Genomic DNA, 17305 nt, shown 5'->3' with positions numbered 1-17305 from the left:
ACTGAGTTAAGCTTTGCCTTGGTGAGTTTATTATGGAGAGCTCCACCTTCCTTTCTCCCACCTAGAAGAGCAGCACTGGGCCACGTGGCACACCTTAGCTGGAGCTTTGAGGAAGCCGTCACACCACCTTGTTGACAATGCTGCCCAGTTCTTCAATCTCACACTGGACTTCATCCCCCTTCTGCAACAGCAGGTCACCAGGCGTTCAGCCCTGGCACACACACCTCCACAGCCTGCAGTTCCCAAGTCGGTGCCAACCCTGCCAGGCCTTCTCAGCCCTTGCCCCCTCTCCTCCTCTAGCTAACCCACCTTGAGAAAGACGGGTGGCTTCCTGAACACACCGACACCTGGGGGGGTCCCGGTGAGGAAGATATCCCCTGGGTACAGAGTGACAAACCTAGGGCAAAGCAAAAGAGCCAGGTGAGACCAAGGGCCAAGGTAGCCACATCCAGGGATAGAGGGCTCTGCTAAGCTTCCAGGTGTGCAGAGGGAGGCCCCACCCACTTACTGGGAGACCCAGGCTATCAACTCCTCTGTCTTGAACACCATCTGGTTGGTGTTGCTGCTCTGGACCAGCTCCCCATTCACGCGGCAGCAGATCCTTAGGTTGTGTGGATCTGAAATGAGAGTCCATGAGGTCGATCTCCCACATCTGCAAGGATGAAACTGCAGGGAGGCTTCAGCCTGCAGGTGAAAGGGTCCTGTTGCCTGGCTTGGTACCCTACTCCGAGGCTTCCTGTGCGCACGTGGCTCCTCTGCATCCCCACCACCTCCAGGCGCCCGGCAGCAGCCCCTGGGTGAGTGAAGGAATGGGGGAGAAAGTGGCTGGGTGTTTTTTTTTCCTTAAATGGACATCTGTCCACAGCAGAGGCCGACAACTGCAGTTATAAAAATGTCTGAGCATCTACAAAACATCAGGGTGATGGCTCCAGCAGGTACAGTAAAGCCCCATGTTGCTGTCACCTGATGCTGGCTGACCTGCCCTCATAGTGTCCTGGCCAGCCCACATTGGTATCTTTCTTGGTGGCTGTTCTGCACACTCAGGCAGAGCAGCTGGAACAGTTTAGCTTTACTGAGGATTCTGCATGGGTGCTGCAAGGTTCTGCTGCCCTGGGTGTGCTCGCCCATGTGGCCATGCCACCCTGCTGGCGCTCCCTGTCCTTCCTGCCTGTGGCTGGTGTTGCTCTGCGTACGCAGTGGCTGGCTGAGGTCCAGTTGGGGCGCCTGCCTCTCCCTCACTGTGGAAAATGAACAGGCTGCTTTTAGCACCAGGGATTAAACCCAGGGTTGCTTAACCACTGAGCACAGCCCCGGCACCTTTTTGGTTTTATTTCAAGTCAGGGTCTTGCAGAGTCCTTAGGGCCTTGCCAAATTGCTGAGGTTGGTCTCAAACTTGCAATCCTCCTGCCTTGGCCTGCTGAATCTCTAGGATTACAGGAGTGCACCACCAGGCCCAGCTAACCAGGCTTTATCACATGCTGAAGGGCCAGCTTTGCTTCTGGTCCAGATGGGGAGCTAGAGGAAGCCTGGCCCACCATTACTGCAGGGCTATTTGTGATTCACTTTATGAATGTGGTTTCACAAGCACTACACTTGTGGTCCCACTGGGGGCCCAGGAAGGACGCCTGCGGGGACTTCAGTTGAAGGTGTGCATGTGCCCTGTGGAGCAGCCAGGGAGACGGGCTCACACGTGGCTGCACCTGCACTCCGTGGAGCGCTGCTTTCTCCTGACGCTGGGGTCAGCCCCAAGTACAAAGACCAGGGACCCACCTGCTATACTGTCCTTGGTAACCAGGGCAGGGCCCAGGGGGCAGAAGGTGTCGAAGGTTTTTCCCAGCAACCACTGCTTCCCATTGCGCCTCATTTGCCAGTCCCGAGCACTCACATCATGAGCCACAGTGAAGCCAGCCACGTGAGCCATGGCATCTGTGGCCTAAGGGGGCAGGGGATTCGGCCAGATAGGTTACATCACAGGTGACACCAACCCCTGAAACAAAGGATCTCAGAGCAATCATCCCAAGTTAGGTGGTAGGTAAGGCAGTGTCAGCCAGCAGGTAGGAGCTGACCATGTCCCAGTACTAGGGATGCAGGCACCCTTGTCTTGGGGAGTATGGTCAGCATCAGCAGGGACAGAAGCTAGGGCCTCTGCTCTGAGTCTGGCCTGAGAGCCCCCTCTTCCACCTCACCTTGATGTGCTTGCCTTTCTTTCCAATGACCACGGCCAGCTCCACTTCCCAGTCCACCTCCTGTAGAGTGGGAGAGAAGCAGTGAGGAGGTGGTGGGAACCAGTACGATAGTCCGCTCTGGCTGCAGTGGCCTTGGGCCTGTTCCCAAGCCAAGAGGCTGTGCACAGGGCCTCAGGCCCAGGCCCCTGACAGTGGGCTTTGGCTGCCAGTCCACATATACAGTCCCCACAAACCAGAGCCAGGGAATGCCAGGGAAGAACTGCCTCATGGACCGATGGAGGCTCCAGCAGTGGAGGCAGCACCGCTGGCCCCAGGTACAGCTCCCCAATGTGACTCAAGAGCTATGACTTTGGAGGACTGAGCTGAGACACCCTTGATGCCTGCAGCAAAGGATATCAAGTAATAATAGCTGGCCACAGGTAAGGCCAGCTTGTTCTAAATGTTATAAGGTTTTAACTCACTTCAGTGATAACAAGAAAAGGTCAGCATTTGCGCAAAGAGCTTCAATGAGCAATTCACAAAAAGGAGTAACAGTTACAAACAGGAACAAATGCTCCACCTGGTTCCCAATTAGCAAACTGCAACTACAAAGGATCCAGCCTTCTGAGTCGGCGCTGTTTCTATGGCTGGTGTGAGCACAGCGGACTCCATGCAGGCATGAGCAAGGGGGTGCTCAGTGAGGGACATGGGAACCAATACAGCGCCCTGCCCAGCTGAGGTCGTCCAGAACGTCTGAGCCAGGGAGCAGGACCCACCCCGATGATGAGGGCGGGGGCAGCTTTGCCTCAGAGAACACCAGCGAGTGATGGTGGAAGGCGTCACAGAACCACGTGTAAGGGTGAAGCAGGTAAGGACCCCAGGACCCCGGGAGAGCCACTCAACCCACACTGCCACCCGCAGGTCACTTATTAACTACAACAAGGAAAGCGCATTTCACAGGAGAGAGCTGGTGAACGAAAACGAAGCCAAGGGGTCACACTGGACCACCTCACACGAGCCTCCTGACAAGAAGTCACAGTTCCTGTGTAGACTTCCAGAAAGCACTTAATGAAGAAAACAAGATGGAACTAGAATGTGGGATGTACCACGAGAAAACCTGACAGGATTCTTGGAAAAGTGCCACGAGTTGGGCACAGTGGCCCACACCTGTAATGCCAGCAACTCAGGAGGCTGAGGCAGGAGAATTGCAGGCTCAAGGCCAGCCTGGGCAATTTAGCAAGACCCTCTCTCAAAATAAAACGAAGGGGGATGTGGCTCAGTGGTAAAATGCCCAAGTTTGATTCCCAGTACAAAAAAAAAAAAAAAAAAAAAAAATCCCAAAGTTGCAAACAAGCCCAACAGTAGGTGATCAGTGAGGAAATTATGGCCACTGGTACAAGAGAAAACTACATGGTAACCTAAAATATGCCAAGGAGACTATTTAACAGTATGAAAAAGTGTCCTTGATGGAGTCTTAGGTAAAATGTACGTATGTGTACAGTGTAAACATACACAGGAACGCAATGACAGCGGGAGGTACACAACCAACACGGGTACCAAAGCCCTGGACAGCAGGAATATGGTGACTTAAATTTTTCGTTACCTATATTTTAGTAGTTTTCTAGTTTTAATATTTACAATCAGGAAAAGATGGCATTCCCAACCTCCCACAGCCAGTATTATCCCCTGTAGTTTCTGCTCCATGCATTATCAAGTGACATAATTCCTACAAGCTGAATGTGCCCTTGTGATGGCACAGAAAGTGACCCAGGAAGGTGGTAGGGAGGCACTGACCTGGCTCTCCGGAGGGAGGACCACCGCATCATAGGGCCCCACGATGGAGCTGGCAAACTTGCTGAAGATGATGGGTTCCTTGGGCACAGGCACGTTCTGTTCTTTGCAGTGGTCCACATAATTCAAGCCCACACACACCACCTTGTCTGGACGCGTGACTGGGGCCAGAAGGGTCACCTCTGACCGTGGAAGGACAGGCAACTGGGCTGTCAGGGCTCTGTAGAGACCAAGCAGGAAAGGGGCTGGCTGGTGATCCTGGCCTGTCCCAGGATTGGGGGCAACCAGGGAGATGACTGCTTTTTAAGACGTATTTTCTAGCTCTGTCAGCCATCAGTCGGTGTCCTGAGCTCAGAGAGTGCTCTGAGCACTGGGTTTATTCAGTGTTTGTTTCTTCTCCCTATCAGGTCATAAATGTCCATGCAGGAGAATTCAAAAGGCACAAATGGGAATACAGGGCAAGGTCTCATTGACCCGTTTCAGTCATGCCCTGTCCCTCCTTGGAGACATCCTCTATGTCCTGAGTAGTCCTTAAGAGCAACTCTTTAATGATCTTTCCTCTCACCCTTCTGCATGCAAAGCAGTGTACTACATGCCACTTACACACACACACACACACAATTTTTTGAAGATCCCTACACCACAACAAATAGTTTTGTTCGTCCCCCTGTCCCCCACTTGATGGCTGCATACAACTGCACTTCAGAGGTGCACACGATTCCCTAGTGAGGGGCTGGGATGCTGTCTCCAATCTGTGGAGAAAATGACAGGATTGGAGTATGCTGTCACCAATGCCGTGTGCTGTCAAGCATTCCTATTTTTGCCGTCAGTAGGTGAAAATGTCTTCAGGTGGTTTTAATTTGTGGGTCATAGATCCTTGAGGCAGACTTCACAGAGCTCCTGGCTTCAGAATGCCTCACTCCCGTAGCCCAGCTCAGGAAACAATGATCTCGGAGAAAATCTTTTTGATCCCCTCTTCCCCAGATGCCTCCCTCTTAGAACCCTTGGTCCCAGACTCCTCAGGCAAGTAGGACTTAATCTGCTGGTGAAGGCAGTAGATGAGGTCGAGTCCTGGCTGTACCACTCATGTGTGGCCTTGGGAGAGAATCACCTCCCTGGGCTTCAGTTTTCTCCTCTGCAAACTGGGGATGTTGCTATATAAGGTTTCTAAGGTTCTTAACTAAGTGAAAAGGTGAAGAAAGAAAAGTGGAGTTGCCTTGCTCCCGCAGGGAAGGGCCACCTGCTGGCTGTTTCCCAGGTGGAGTGTGTGGAGGCAGGAAGGGACAGGCAGTGGCGCAGGGTGATGCTGCCAGCTGACTTACCTTCTTGCCACTGACAAGGTTGCCTCTCCCTGCTCCAGGAACTGTACCATCGTCTCGGGGAGTGTGGGGTCAAATGCGTTGAGGTCAATGACCCCCCCACCATTTCCTGCCTCCAGGCCCAGGTGAGGCCCCGCCAGATGGGGTGCCTGGAACTGCACCAGTCTCATGTCTCTGGAGGGCTGCAAGGGCTGCTTCCGAGCCTGCAGCAGGGCTGTGAGCAACCTCCTCCTGGCAGCGACCAGCATCAGAGCCTACGGAGGGAAAAAATCAGGGGCCCCGGAAGACAGCATTTCAGAACCATCATCAGGATTCCCAAGTCCCTCTGCCCCACCCACCACTCCTGGCTCACGACATGGCAGTGCTGTTTATGTCGTTTCACCTGCTGTATTTCATACGGTGAAAACTTGCGGGGAGCGAGTGACCCCTTCGTGGCAGGCTCTGGGCTAGTCCCAGGGATCCCAGTGTTCCTTCAACCACTGTGTTTTGAAAGTTTACGATGTGCCTGGCACTGCTGTGGGCACTGGGGAAACAAATGCAGGTCCCACAAACTCGGCCCAGTCATCCGGTTTGCAGGCGGACAGGTGGGAACTGAAAAAACAAGCTACTGAGCCTGTTACTATGGAGATGGTCAGGGCCTCGGCCTTTCTCCAGCTGTTGAGGAAGTGCCGTAAACTGAGTAGGACTAGGAAGGAGAGCGGCAGCCCCTGCCAACACTGGCCTCATGTGGTTCCTTGAATGCTAACTTGATTCTGTGCTCTTCAACTTGAAATGCTTCTTAGTGCTCACACGTGCAGGCCAGGCTGCCCGACTTCCGCAGCAGCCCCCACCTGCCTCTTTAGTAGCCATCGGTTTCCACCGCTGGGGGCTGCTGCAGACCAGCAGTGCTCTGCTGTCTCGAAAAAGTAGGGCTTTGCTACTGAGTTTATGGAGTCGGGCTCTGTGCCTACCATAGAGAAGGCTCTTGATGACTTTAAGGAACATATGACAGAAGGGCTTAATCTCCCTTTGCGGGAGAGACTAGTGACTGTCAACCCTGGGATAGATGGCTGTGCCTTCCCTCCTCAGATCATCTAGAAAACATCAACACAGTTCGGGTACCAGTTTGAATTTCAGCTCCACTTAAAGACAAACCCCATGCTCTCTCTCTCAAAAAACAAAAACAAAAACAAAACAACAACAAAAAAAAACAAACAACCAAAAAACAAACAAACAAACAAAAAAAAACACAATTTTTTTCCCCTAGCACTGAGAATTGAACACAGGGCTTCACACATGGTAGGCAAGTGTCTACCCCTAAGCTACATTCCTAGCCCCTCCCATTCTCTTTATTTTGTTCTTAATCTAAGCAGGGTCTCTACCCTTACCACACTGTCCCTCTCCTGCATGGTGTCTTGCTTTTAAAAGTAGTACATGACGCTGAAAAATGTGCAGATAGCTCTCTCAGCCCCCAAACTCTTGGTCCTCACCCACTTAAGTCCATCTACCCTGTCCAGTTAAAGACTCATTAGACTTAGGTCCCCACTGTGCTAGCCTCCAGGTTCAGCTAGAAAACCAGGGGCTTTATGTCTCTTTCCCTGTTTTCTTACACAAACACCAACCATGCCACTGTCAAAAGGCTATTCCAGTCAAAATGCATGCACTCGGAAATCCTACACGCCCAAATAATACTAAGGGCTCCCATTAAACACAAGATACTACATCAAATGTTCCACCTAAATGTCTCATTTAATTCTCTTGACAACTGTGGATGGTAGGCACCATTAGCCCCATTTTACACAGGGCAAAGCTAGGGTTTAGAGAGGTTAAGGAATGTGTCCAATGTCCAAGGGTCACACAGTTAAGAAAAAGAGCTCATATTGGAATTCATGCCCAGGTGACACTGAAGTCGAGTGTTGTGCAAGTAAACCCTTGCACACCTCCCAGGGCACCATTTTCAACAGAAGAGTCTCCAGAGGACCTGTCATCAGCCCTATCTGCCATCGGTCATGCCTATGGGCGCCCAGTGGCCTGCTGCCTCAGAGAAAGGCCTAAGTATCTGCTCCTCTTTGATAACCCCTGCCCCCCAGACTTTGCTCTTCCCACGTGAGAGGCACATGCACGTTAGTTTCACCCTCACAACAATCTCCTGGGGTAGGACGCCCGATTCTACAAAAGGAGGCACTGAGGCGTAATGAAGTAAAGTCACCTGCCAAGGTGACCCCGATGCTTTTGCAGTAACCGTCATGCCTCAGAGCCCGAGCTCACGCCAAGTCTGCCAAAGAGTCCTTGAGCAAACAGGCTTGCAACCGGAGGTGGAAACCGCTCAAGCTTGGCAGTCTCACCGTCTGCTCGCCTGGAATCGAAGTCGGTCCCTCACTTTCCTAGATCCCCAGCTCTATAGAGGCAGTGGGTAGGCGCTCACCACGGTGGGCCCCGCCGTCCGTGTCGTAGGAAGCGACCAGCGACCAGGTCTAACCGGCCCTCTGCGGGAGACGCCCTCTCGGTCTGGCCCAGACCCAACCTACCTGGGCGCGGCTGCGGATCCCGCCCGGTGCCCTGAGCTTGGAGTTAGGGCCCGCTGCAGGTCAAAGGCCGCAGGAACCAGCAGACCCGCCAGCCCGCACTACACCTGTAGTGGACTTCCCAAAACAGACGCGCACAGGTGACGTCACGGAGCGACGGCCAATAGAAAGCGCCTGGTTCTTCCCGGAAGCTGAGTCGCGCAGGGCGGGTCCGTCGCGCAGGGTGGGGGTCCAGCGCCCGTGCGCGGGACTCCGGAGGAACGTTCCTTCCGGCCTCGGGGCGTCGAGGCGCGTAGGCCGGACTTTTAAAGGGATGCGCACTCTCAGGGCGACCCAGCGCTTTCGGGGCCGCTCTTTCCGGCCGCCTCGTGGGCCTCCGCCCGGCCAGGCCCTGCGGCCGGGCAGTGACCGTTCTGATCGTTGGGCAAAACGGCGTGGGCGGCCTACCCTAGCGCGCCGGTGGACGGATATTTTTGTCTTGATGGACATACCGAGGAAGGGTGGAAGGGGCGTTACCTGATTTACTCATGGGGACCCCAAGGCTGAAAGTGTTCTGCCCGAGGACCCAGGCGGAATGAGTAGCGGAGCGGGGTTCCCAGACCCCAAGGCCAGCCATTTCCACCCATGCGCCCTGTTCCGGGTGCAGGGCGAGCTAGTGGGAGAGTGAACTTAGCCTGCAGCGCAGAGAACGTTCCAATGGAGAGGCCGTTTCATGAGACGGTTGCAACTCAGCTCCCCAGGCCAGGAGATGCCCTGGGCAAGAGGCTCCAAAATAATCAAAGACCAGATGGATTGTCAAGGGCTAGACTTGTCCCATGAAAGAGGCTGAACCTTATCTAAGTGCACAGGCCATCACTGGAAGCTCCTCAGTGTGCCATGACCAAACTTCCGGAAGATTGAGCCACTCCCAGGAAAGGTGCCTAGGAGTGGTGCAGATGAGAGCGATTGGGATTTGGTGTTGGGTGGAGATGGTGAGTGTTCAGGGATGGTTAGGAGGAAGAACCCACAGCCCTGGATGACTCTCCTCTGTCTTCCAAGCCCTTGACCATCCAGCCAAACCACTAGCAACTACATGTGAACCAAAACCAATCCCTATCTAGGGCCATCTCTCTCTCTCTAGACAGCCACATATAGTGCTCAAAGTTTATCTGGAAGGATTATTCTTCACCACCGACCCTCGGAGTCATTCTGCAGCTGATAACTTCCTGAGGACTGACCCCAAGAACATTCCTGGAAGCCACAGGTGTGGATTGAGGGAGAGGAAGGAACACAACAGGATTTGGTGACAAACGAATCTGAGATACCTGCTCTTAGGACTTTACTGTACCTCCCACCCCAACCAGAGCTGTTTATTATCTCCCATTTCCACTTGATGACAGATTTCTGCTGCACATGGCCATCTTTATGATAAGGTGGGGTCTGACAACACCCAGATTGTTTTGGGAAGCTCAAGTCAGATGATCACCTGGTGTCCCATGTTTTGATGTTCAGTCTCCAGCAAAGCCAAGCAGCAAGCCAGCTGTCTCTTCATAGGAGAGTTGTTATGTGCAGTAGTGGGTATAGATTAGCTCTAAAATCCCAGAGGTCTGGACTCTGACGATTCTCCTCTGGGTGCTTTCTTGAGTTTCCATATTGCAGCTCTCTTAGCTTATTAGCTGTTAATTGACATCATCTAGTTGCAATTGTGTGAGAAGCCTGAACAGGAGTCATCTAGGTGGACACGTCGACTTCTAGTGCTATGAGATGAGATAATGTTCAATGATTGTCGTGCAGCATTGACTGAATAGACCAATAGAACAACCTCCTCGCTGGTTTCCCTGCATCCACGTTAGTGTCCTCCAATCAGATGTCCATGTTTCAGTCAGGGTGGGATTTCCAAAACACTAATCTGACATAATACCCATGTTATGGCTTGAATATGGTTGATCCTCCTGAATCTCATTTGGAAACTTGCCATGGCTGCAGTCTTGGGAGGTGGGGTCTTAAGAAACGAGGAGGTCACTAAGAGGGATCATCATGGCACTGGTTTAGTTACCGTGAGAGTGGGTTGTTATAAGCTCAGCCCCTCTTGCTTGCCTCTCTTCTGCATGTGCCTGTTTATCCTTTTGAATTCTGCCATGTTATGAAACAGCAAGAGGCCCTCATGAGGTAGGGCTGCCCAGTCTTGCACTTCCCAGCCTCCAGAACCATGAGCTTAAACAAACTTTCTTTATAAATTACCCTGTCTCTGGTGTTGTGTTATAGCAACAGAAAACAGACTAAGACAATTTATCGGTAGTTTCCTGCTACTCACAGGCTGAGGGCAAAACCTGTGGGTATCACCCCACCCATTGTTCTGCCCTGCTGACCTCTCCCATTCCACTGGCATTAGTACCCAGTGTTCTGGGTTTCGGCCCCTTCGGTGCAGCCCCAAGCCCCAGGCAGTGCTGTCTGTCTCCCTACAGTGCCTCACCTGCTCCTCCTCCTCATCCTTCAGGCTCCCTCAAATGCTCCCCTTGGGAGCTCCTGACCTCACATGCCCTGCCCAGAGGTCTCATCTCATTGCCTTGACATTGGTTGTAAATTTATACTGTTTTGTATGATTCACTTTATTAATGTCTTGTCTCCAAGGAAGTATAGGCTCCATCGGGGAAGGGTTTGCAAATATTCTGCTATTCTGTCACCCCTCTGTCATCCCTCCCTGGTACCTATTGTAGAAAAAATGAACAAGTGAAGTAATGGGCAGGGGGCGGGCCAGTGGTGGACCCTGGAGTGCAGATACCTCCCGCCCCCACGTGCCTCCTTCTTGCTGCTTTCCGCGGTTGCACAGGAGCAAGGAGGTGGGGAAGGAAGCAGGTCCGAGACCAGCGTCTCTTCCCCCAGGGCCCCACTTGGCCTGCCCAGGAGAAACGTGCACGTGAGGCTGGGAGAGTTTGTCAACAAAGAGAGGAATTTGAAAACTTTATAATCTTGGTTTTCTGTCGGGAACTAACTGATGACCTGTTCTGTGGGGCCTTATTTTTAATTTCTGGATGTTTTACTGTATTTGGTGATTAAAAAACAAAACAAAACAAAACTGGAAAACAGTGCTGCCTGGCCTCCTTGTTGTGCCTTTGGGTGGGACACAGCCAGAAGGGCTTGGGAGAGGGAAGTGGCAGGAGGAGGGGCAGGCTGGCGTTGCAGGAGCCTGCTCAGGCCAGGGCGCCCCACAGTGCAGAGAGCCCACCAGAGGAGATGGTTCAAAGAGACTGACCTGGGCAGCCTGGAGCTGGCCCCATGACCTGGCACCGTTGGGGCCTGTGGCCTCGCCTCACCTGGGAACCCTGCCCAGGCTTCCTGGCCAACTGCAGTGGCCTCTGTCCTTCTGAACTTCAGCAGCATTTACTGACCCCTCCCCTGCCCCACCCCAGTGGGTGAGGGTGCTGGGAGGGCCCTGTACCTGCTCTGGGCTGTCAGTGGACTTGGGGGCTTATCTGGGATGGAAAAGGCTGATGGGCATAAAGAATAAGGATGCCCACACTGTCCAGGACCAAGGATGTCCTCCGCAGGAGGTCTCGGTGGAGTGTGGCCCCTGGGTGGCGGGTGGCAGGGGCTCCCCGGCACTCTGGGCAGCCCTGCTTCCTCCCGGAGCCCCCGCAGCCCCTGGCTCAGAGCTGGTTTGCTGTGGTTTTCATGGTCCTTCACATCATTCCCTGGCAAACTTGGTCTCCCATCCTGTGCCCACAGTAACTTCGGTATTGCTGGGTCACTGCCTCCATCCCGCTCTTTGCCTCTGTGTCCCGAGACTTGAATTTCCCCACCAGAGAGGGTAGCAGGCTCACTGTGGTCTCAGGTGCAGCCTCTGCCTGGTGTCTAGCAGGTGCCCTAGACTGGGGCCTCCCTTGGTTTAGCGCTGGGACCTGGGAGCTTGGAAGGGGCCGGGAGGGGACTGTGCGGTGTTCTGCCTGGCGTGGAGGGAGCAGGAGCCCGTAAGAAGCAGACATGCAGCTACCAGATGCTCAGGGAGGGAAAGAACTCTGCAGCGTTATGAGCCTCCGGGGCCACCGTGAACTTGAAGGACAGCTGGTGTTACTGATCGCTCCAGGCCACCAGATAAAGGTCAGCACACCAGGGTCTGAGGCTGCAGAATGATCACCTGCACGAGGGAGGGGTGATCATTTTCAAGTTCAGTTCTATGAGAACGGTGCCCTTGGCTGTTTGAAACCCAGAGTCCAGGGGTGCTCTTACCCACGGGGTCCCTGACACACCACCAGGGCCCCATGAGGACCTGTGCAGGTCTCAGTGGGGTTCTCGTGCTCTCTTCAGGACTTGGAAAGTCCCGGCTGGTTCTGTGTGAGGAGTTGTGTGTCCTACTCATGCATATGAGCGGTCAGGTGTGTCCAGTTTAATGAAACTGAGGACAGTCACCGCGTCCCCTCTCCCCAGCGCCCAGCCTGGTGTACTCTGATGCACTTGTTGATTGTTACTTGACACCGTGAGTGTTTGGGGGAAGCAGGTGGAGGACAAGCAGAAATAGGGACAAGTAGCTTCCCTTCCACGCAGCCTCCTGGGACCCCAGACTGCAGGGCAAGGCAGAGGTGTGTGGCACAGCTGCCGCCTGGTGGTCACTAGGGGACACAGCACTCCAACTGCAGGCACACGGAGCACAGAAGCCTGGGATCCTCTCCACTGCAGACCGGCCACTTCTTTGGGACACTGTGCCCAGGGCAGCACTGGGGAAGGGCGTGGGACCTCAGTGTCCCCATCCTGAGCTGTCAAGGTAGCAAGAGGCCCACGGATAGGCTGTGGGGAGGGTGAAGGAGGCCGGCCACGCCCACAGGATGCTCAGCACTTCCTGGGCCCTCTGAGGCTGGTGGCCCTGGTCATGCAGGGGTGGCAGCAGGATGGTGGGTGTGTGGATGGCAAGTTGTCCGCTGTGGCCTGACTGACATCGACTGCCCCTCCATAGCTGGCTGGTCCCTGTAGGGGCTTTGGAAGAACCGTGGAAACTGAGGACTGTCACAGACTTATTTCCAAGACCTGGAGACGCCTCCGAAATGTCTGTCCTTCCTCTGATGGCTTACTGAGGGGAGCCGCCCTTCTCTAGGAAGGGAGAAGCACACAGAAACTTCAGAGGCTGGGAGGGCAGGGTGCTCATTGACTCGGAGGCCAGCTTGAGTTATCGCACCAGCTCTATCAGAGGGTTTTTCTGCCTACTGTACAAATAAGGTGACCGAGGCTCAGTCAAGTAAACTGATATGCTCAAGATAACCCAGAGGGTTCTAGAATGGAAGCAGGGGCCCTATGCCCTAGATGTGGCATGGCATGTGCTGAGGAATTTCCCCCCATGCATTATCAGAAACTTAGTTCTTCGATATCCTCAGGTGGGTCGGGGAGAGGGGTCCCTCTACAGCCCCGCCCCCACTGCCCCCACCACCCGGGCATCCCTCACCCACTTCCAGCCTGCACTTCCGTGTTGGTGCGAGGGGGCAGCAGCATCCTGGCCCCACACCTGTCCCAAGGACAGCCAGTCCATGGTCCCCCCGGCAAGAGGGAAAGCCACGCCCAGCAGGACGGGCAGTCAGGGTCCTCTGGGGTCAGTGGGAGTGCACCCTCCAAAGAGAGAGAGGATCATGTGGAGCAGGAAGACTGCGCAGGACATTGGAGCGGCCGAGACAGAGAACAGACAAGTGTCATAGAAGCAGCACTTGGGAGAAAATGTCCGGGACCCAGGTGGCCCAGCTCCTCCGTGGGAGCTGAATCTGGTACCTGAACCTGTGCTCATTTAGCCCTGGTTCTGTAACACACCCTCTGTACATGTGTCTGTCACACAGCTGAGGAAACTGAGGCACAGAGAGATTGTGCATCCAGCCCAGGGTCACACAGGCGGTGCATGGTGAACTGGGGTTTGAGTTCCAGCGGACTGGCCTCGGGGCCACCACCCTTGATGACTACGTCACAGGGTGCTTGTGAACTGCTGGCAGCCCTGTGCACTCAGGGCTGATGCAGGGTCCCCTAGAGCTGCCCCACGGTCCTCATTCTAGTCCTTCTTTCCAGATGGACCATTTACAAGGGTCCAAGCCCACCTGCTGCACCCTGCCCGTGGCACGTGTTCCAGCTGGGTACTCAGCCACGGCTGGGTGTTTCGCCCTGGGCAGGAGGGAGTCCCCCTCCTCTGTGTTGTTTGCAGTGTATAAATGAGACCAGAGACAGCCTGTGTCTGTCACAGATATTATGTCCACATCCCATCCATCACTCTGAACCTACCCCCATCCTGCTTGCTGCTTTGGGGTCAGCCAGAGCTGAGTCACCATTCCATCCTCACTGGGGACAAGGCTGGGTCAAGGCAGCCTACACTACTGCCTGACCCCAGGGCTGTGAGTGCCACGTGCCCAGGGACCCTTGGTCAGTAAGGGTCCCTACCAGTCTTGATTTGATCATTCGTGCGTAGGGAGGTGTTTTTCATGCTTTCTCTGCATCTAATAAAATGATCATAAAGATTTTTTTTTCTGATTTGTTATTCCAGTATCTACTTATGTGTCAAAACCGCCCCCAAAGGTAGTAGCTTCTAACAACAACAGGGACATTGATTTGGCCATCGATCTGCCACGGGGGCCTGGCTCAGCCTCCTCTCTCCCCTGCAGGCTCATTTCTTTCCTGTCCCCTGGCGGAACCCTCAGAGTTCACATTCCGGAAAATGAACATCAGGAAAGGAAAGGTGTCTCCGGGCTCCTGCCCCCTTCTGCCCTGTGACCTGCACCCTCCAGCCACGGGGCACCCAGAACTGACTGACTTGGAACCGGGAAAGAAAACTCAGGGGACAAAGCACACTTGGCACCTCAAGAAGTTACTCTGGGGCCTGGGGCGGGGCTCAGTGGTAGAGCGCTCGCCCAGCACACCTGAGGCCCTGGGTTCGATCCTCAGCACCACATAAAAAGAAAAAATAAAGGTATTGTGTCACCTAAATACATATGTATATAAAGTCACGCTGCTCTGCCAGCTTCACGTGTAGCCTCCTGCTGGAGGGTCCCCAGGGCCACCGTGGACACCCGTCTCTTCCAGACTCGGCCTTGGCCATGTCACACGGGGAACTTGGGAGCTTCAGGGTGTTTCCCCCTAAGCCAGCTGCCAGCATTCGTCAGCACAGCCTGCACGTGGCTAAAAGCAGCAGAAACGGGGGCCCAGAGCCAAGTTCAGAGTCGAGATAAAGCCAGCAAGAGTCCCTCTCCTTTCTCAAGTTTATTTTATTAAAATATATGGGACAGAATATGGGTGGGCGCTGGGAACAGGGACCACCAGGCCGCGCCCGAGGAGACGCTTCTGCCATGCAGACATGCCGCGGCCTGCGTCCCAGCGTGGGAGACAGAGCCCTCCTGGCTGGACGGGCAGCCATGAGGCGAGGGCGTGAGGGCCCGTGGCCACCCTCTCCCGTGGCCTCGGCCCCTACAAGCACAGCAACACCAGCTAGAAGGGCCTGGCTGGGGAAGGGGGAGGGAATCCCTGAGCCAGGGAAGCGGATGCCCTCCTGGAGGGAAGGGGACCCCCCAGTCAGATTAGAGATGGGGTGTCAGTGCAACTCTGAGGGGGCGGCCCACCTGCATGTGGGTGCCAAGGGCTCCCAAGCCTCGGCCGCCCCTCCTTTCCTCCGAGGTCCCGGCTCACCCTGGGGCCAGCCTCCTGGGATACCCAGGGACTCCTGGAGCCAGGCCTGAGCAGAGGGCGCAGCAGCCGTTGGATGGAATGTATCATGAGGGAACGTCCCCTGGAGGGCCTGTGTGCTGGGACAGGGTCCCCTCAGGGGGCCTGGCAGGTGGGGCAGCCCCTCTCTCTTTCTGAAGGTTCTGTTGACGTGCCATGGGCTCCTTGGTGCTCACGGCTGGCTCCAGCCTCCTGACATGGGCCTCCATCCCCAGGGCAGAGCCCAGCCAAGCAGGTCCCTGGGTTTGTGCTTTTGAATGTTGGTGATCTGGGCTGGGAATGGGCTTCAGGACCCCGGGGGCTCGGAGGCACGGAGGGAACCCCCGAGCTTATCCCCAGGGCTGCCCTCATCCAGGCTGTGGGACCCAGAACTCAGCGTCCTTGGCTCCCCTGGGGGTGGCCGAGCCTCGGGTGCTTGTGCTTTGTGTACAGGGCTGGGGTGAGGGTGGCCACGGAGACCTGGAGGGTGCTCAGCCAAGCTGCTCAGCCCGGCAGGGGCCGCAGGAGAGGAGGGAAGTCCTTGCCCGTCTCTCCCAGTATGCCCGCTCCCTGGTTGCCAGTCCTGGAGCCCTGTGGTTGCCCCCAGGACCTGAGAGGACCTTGGGGAGAAACAGCCTGGTGCCAGGAGGACTGGGGCACCCACTGCGTTCCCATGCAGCCAGGAATGGGGTCGGGGGAGGCTCCTCCTGCCTGGCGCAGGGGACAGACAGTCCCCTCTGACCTCCAAGAGGCAAGCCCGGTGAGAGCCCCCGCTGCTTCCCAGAAGGGACGAGAGTGGAGACAGGCCCCTCCCGCTCAAGCCGGCCTCACAGTGGGTGGCCTGCACAGCCCAGCTCCTCCAGGTGGGCGGAGCGACAGGGTCCCAGAACCCCAGGGAAGCACTTCTAGGAAGCAGTGGCTCTGACCTCTGGCCATCTCTTCCCTGGTTAGGGTCCCCCCACCCCCAGCTGGTCCTGCCAGGGTCCTGCAGCAAGGCTTCCTGGGAGGCAGGTCCTTGGGCGAGGAGTAGCTAGGGAGGCCAGAGGAGCCCTGGGGCCAGGCCCCTGGGAGGCGAGGTTGGGGGAGGGCTCAGGGGCTCACGGGGGCTCTGCTCTGGAGACCATGCTGCCCCCCACCCTGGGCTCTTAACCCCCTTCCAGGTAGTGGCCAGAGGAAGTGGCCTCACCCCACAGGCCCAGGACACAGGTTGGTGGGGGCTGGGCCCCTCCTGACCTCCACTGCCCTCGGCCAGCCCCCAGGAACTGTGTGTGTGTGTGTGTGTGTGTGTGTGTGTGTCTCAGGAGCACACTGCTCACGTTTTGCAAATATATTACAAAAAAGTTTGTCACGGAGGCTGCTCCTGGCAGGATTGAGGTTTCTTGGGAGAGGAGTGGCAACGGCCACCCAGGGTTCCCACCACACGTCCTAGATGACGTTCTCGAACAGCTGCATGGAGCTCATGATGTTCTCATCCTGCGCAGAGAGAGCAGCGACCCGGTCAGGGGGTGGGGCCGAGGGGAGGGGCCCAGGCCCCACCACCCAGGTAGCGTCAAGCCAGCTAGTCTGTCTTGCTGGGCGACGTGGGTGCCGAGGAGCAGACACAAGGCTGCCGAGACCCCTGCCGACCGGGCACAGCCTGTCGGCAGCCCTCAGGCCTGGCTGCAGGTGGGCCTGGTCACCGACCCACAGAGACATCCCTGGCTACCCATCCTGAACAGGCTGGCAGCCGAGAAGCCAGCTGCTCTGGGAGAGAGGCGGTGTGAGGCTGTGGGGCCCAGCGTCCTGCCCTGAGGGTGCTCTGGCTGCAGTGTTGGGAAGGCTCTGGGTACATTCCCAGTGTGACCCTGTCCCAAGGGTCACTGGGCTGCTCACCCTCCTGCTGGCCACATCA

The 17305-nt window shown here is 55.7% G+C and overlaps 2 protein-coding genes across 4 annotated transcripts in view; both read right to left on the bottom strand.

Moving 5' to 3' along the window:
- Positions 1-6: 6 nt before the first annotated feature.
- Positions 7-7938, bottom strand: LOC306644428 (fumarylacetoacetate hydrolase domain-containing protein 2). 3 transcript variants are annotated; one of them, XM_079111381.1, is made up of 8 exons: positions 7783-7937; positions 5279-5529; positions 3960-4176; positions 2187-2246; positions 1771-1933; positions 509-617; positions 310-397; positions 7-181 (listed from the first exon to the last, which is right to left on the bottom strand). In XM_079111381.1, exons 2-8 carry the CDS (start codon positions 5521-5523, stop codon positions 119-121), a joined length of 945 nt encoding a protein of 314 aa, XP_078967507.1. In that variant the 5' UTR covers positions 5524-5529; positions 7783-7937; the 3' UTR covers positions 7-118. The 3 variants fall into 3 exon arrangements, with proteins under 3 accessions (XP_078967507.1, XP_078967508.1, XP_078967509.1); XM_079111382.1 differs by having other exon boundaries at positions 7680-7919; XM_079111383.1 differs by lacking the exons at positions 7-181; positions 310-397; positions 509-617 and adding an exon at positions 626-1238 and having other exon boundaries at positions 7783-7938.
- A 7013-nt stretch (positions 7939-14951) lies between these two features.
- Positions 14952-17305, bottom strand: part of KCNIP3 (potassium voltage-gated channel interacting protein 3) — a gene marked incomplete at its 5' end in the record, with an annotated part of 73690 nt that continues 71336 nt past the window's right edge. Inside the window, 1 exon segment of the mRNA XM_079110564.1 lies at positions 14952-16887. Coding sequence (XP_078966690.1) covers positions 16840-16887 — 48 coding nt within the window. The 3' untranslated portion in view covers positions 14952-16839.

This window comes from Sciurus vulgaris (assembly GCF_902686455.1).
Source record: "Sciurus vulgaris genome assembly, chromosome: 14".
Lineage (NCBI taxonomy): Eukaryota > Metazoa > Chordata > Mammalia > Rodentia > Sciuridae > Sciurus > Sciurus vulgaris.
Note: the sequence above shows the minus strand (reverse complement) of the source record. Positions and strands in the feature narration are given on the sequence as shown.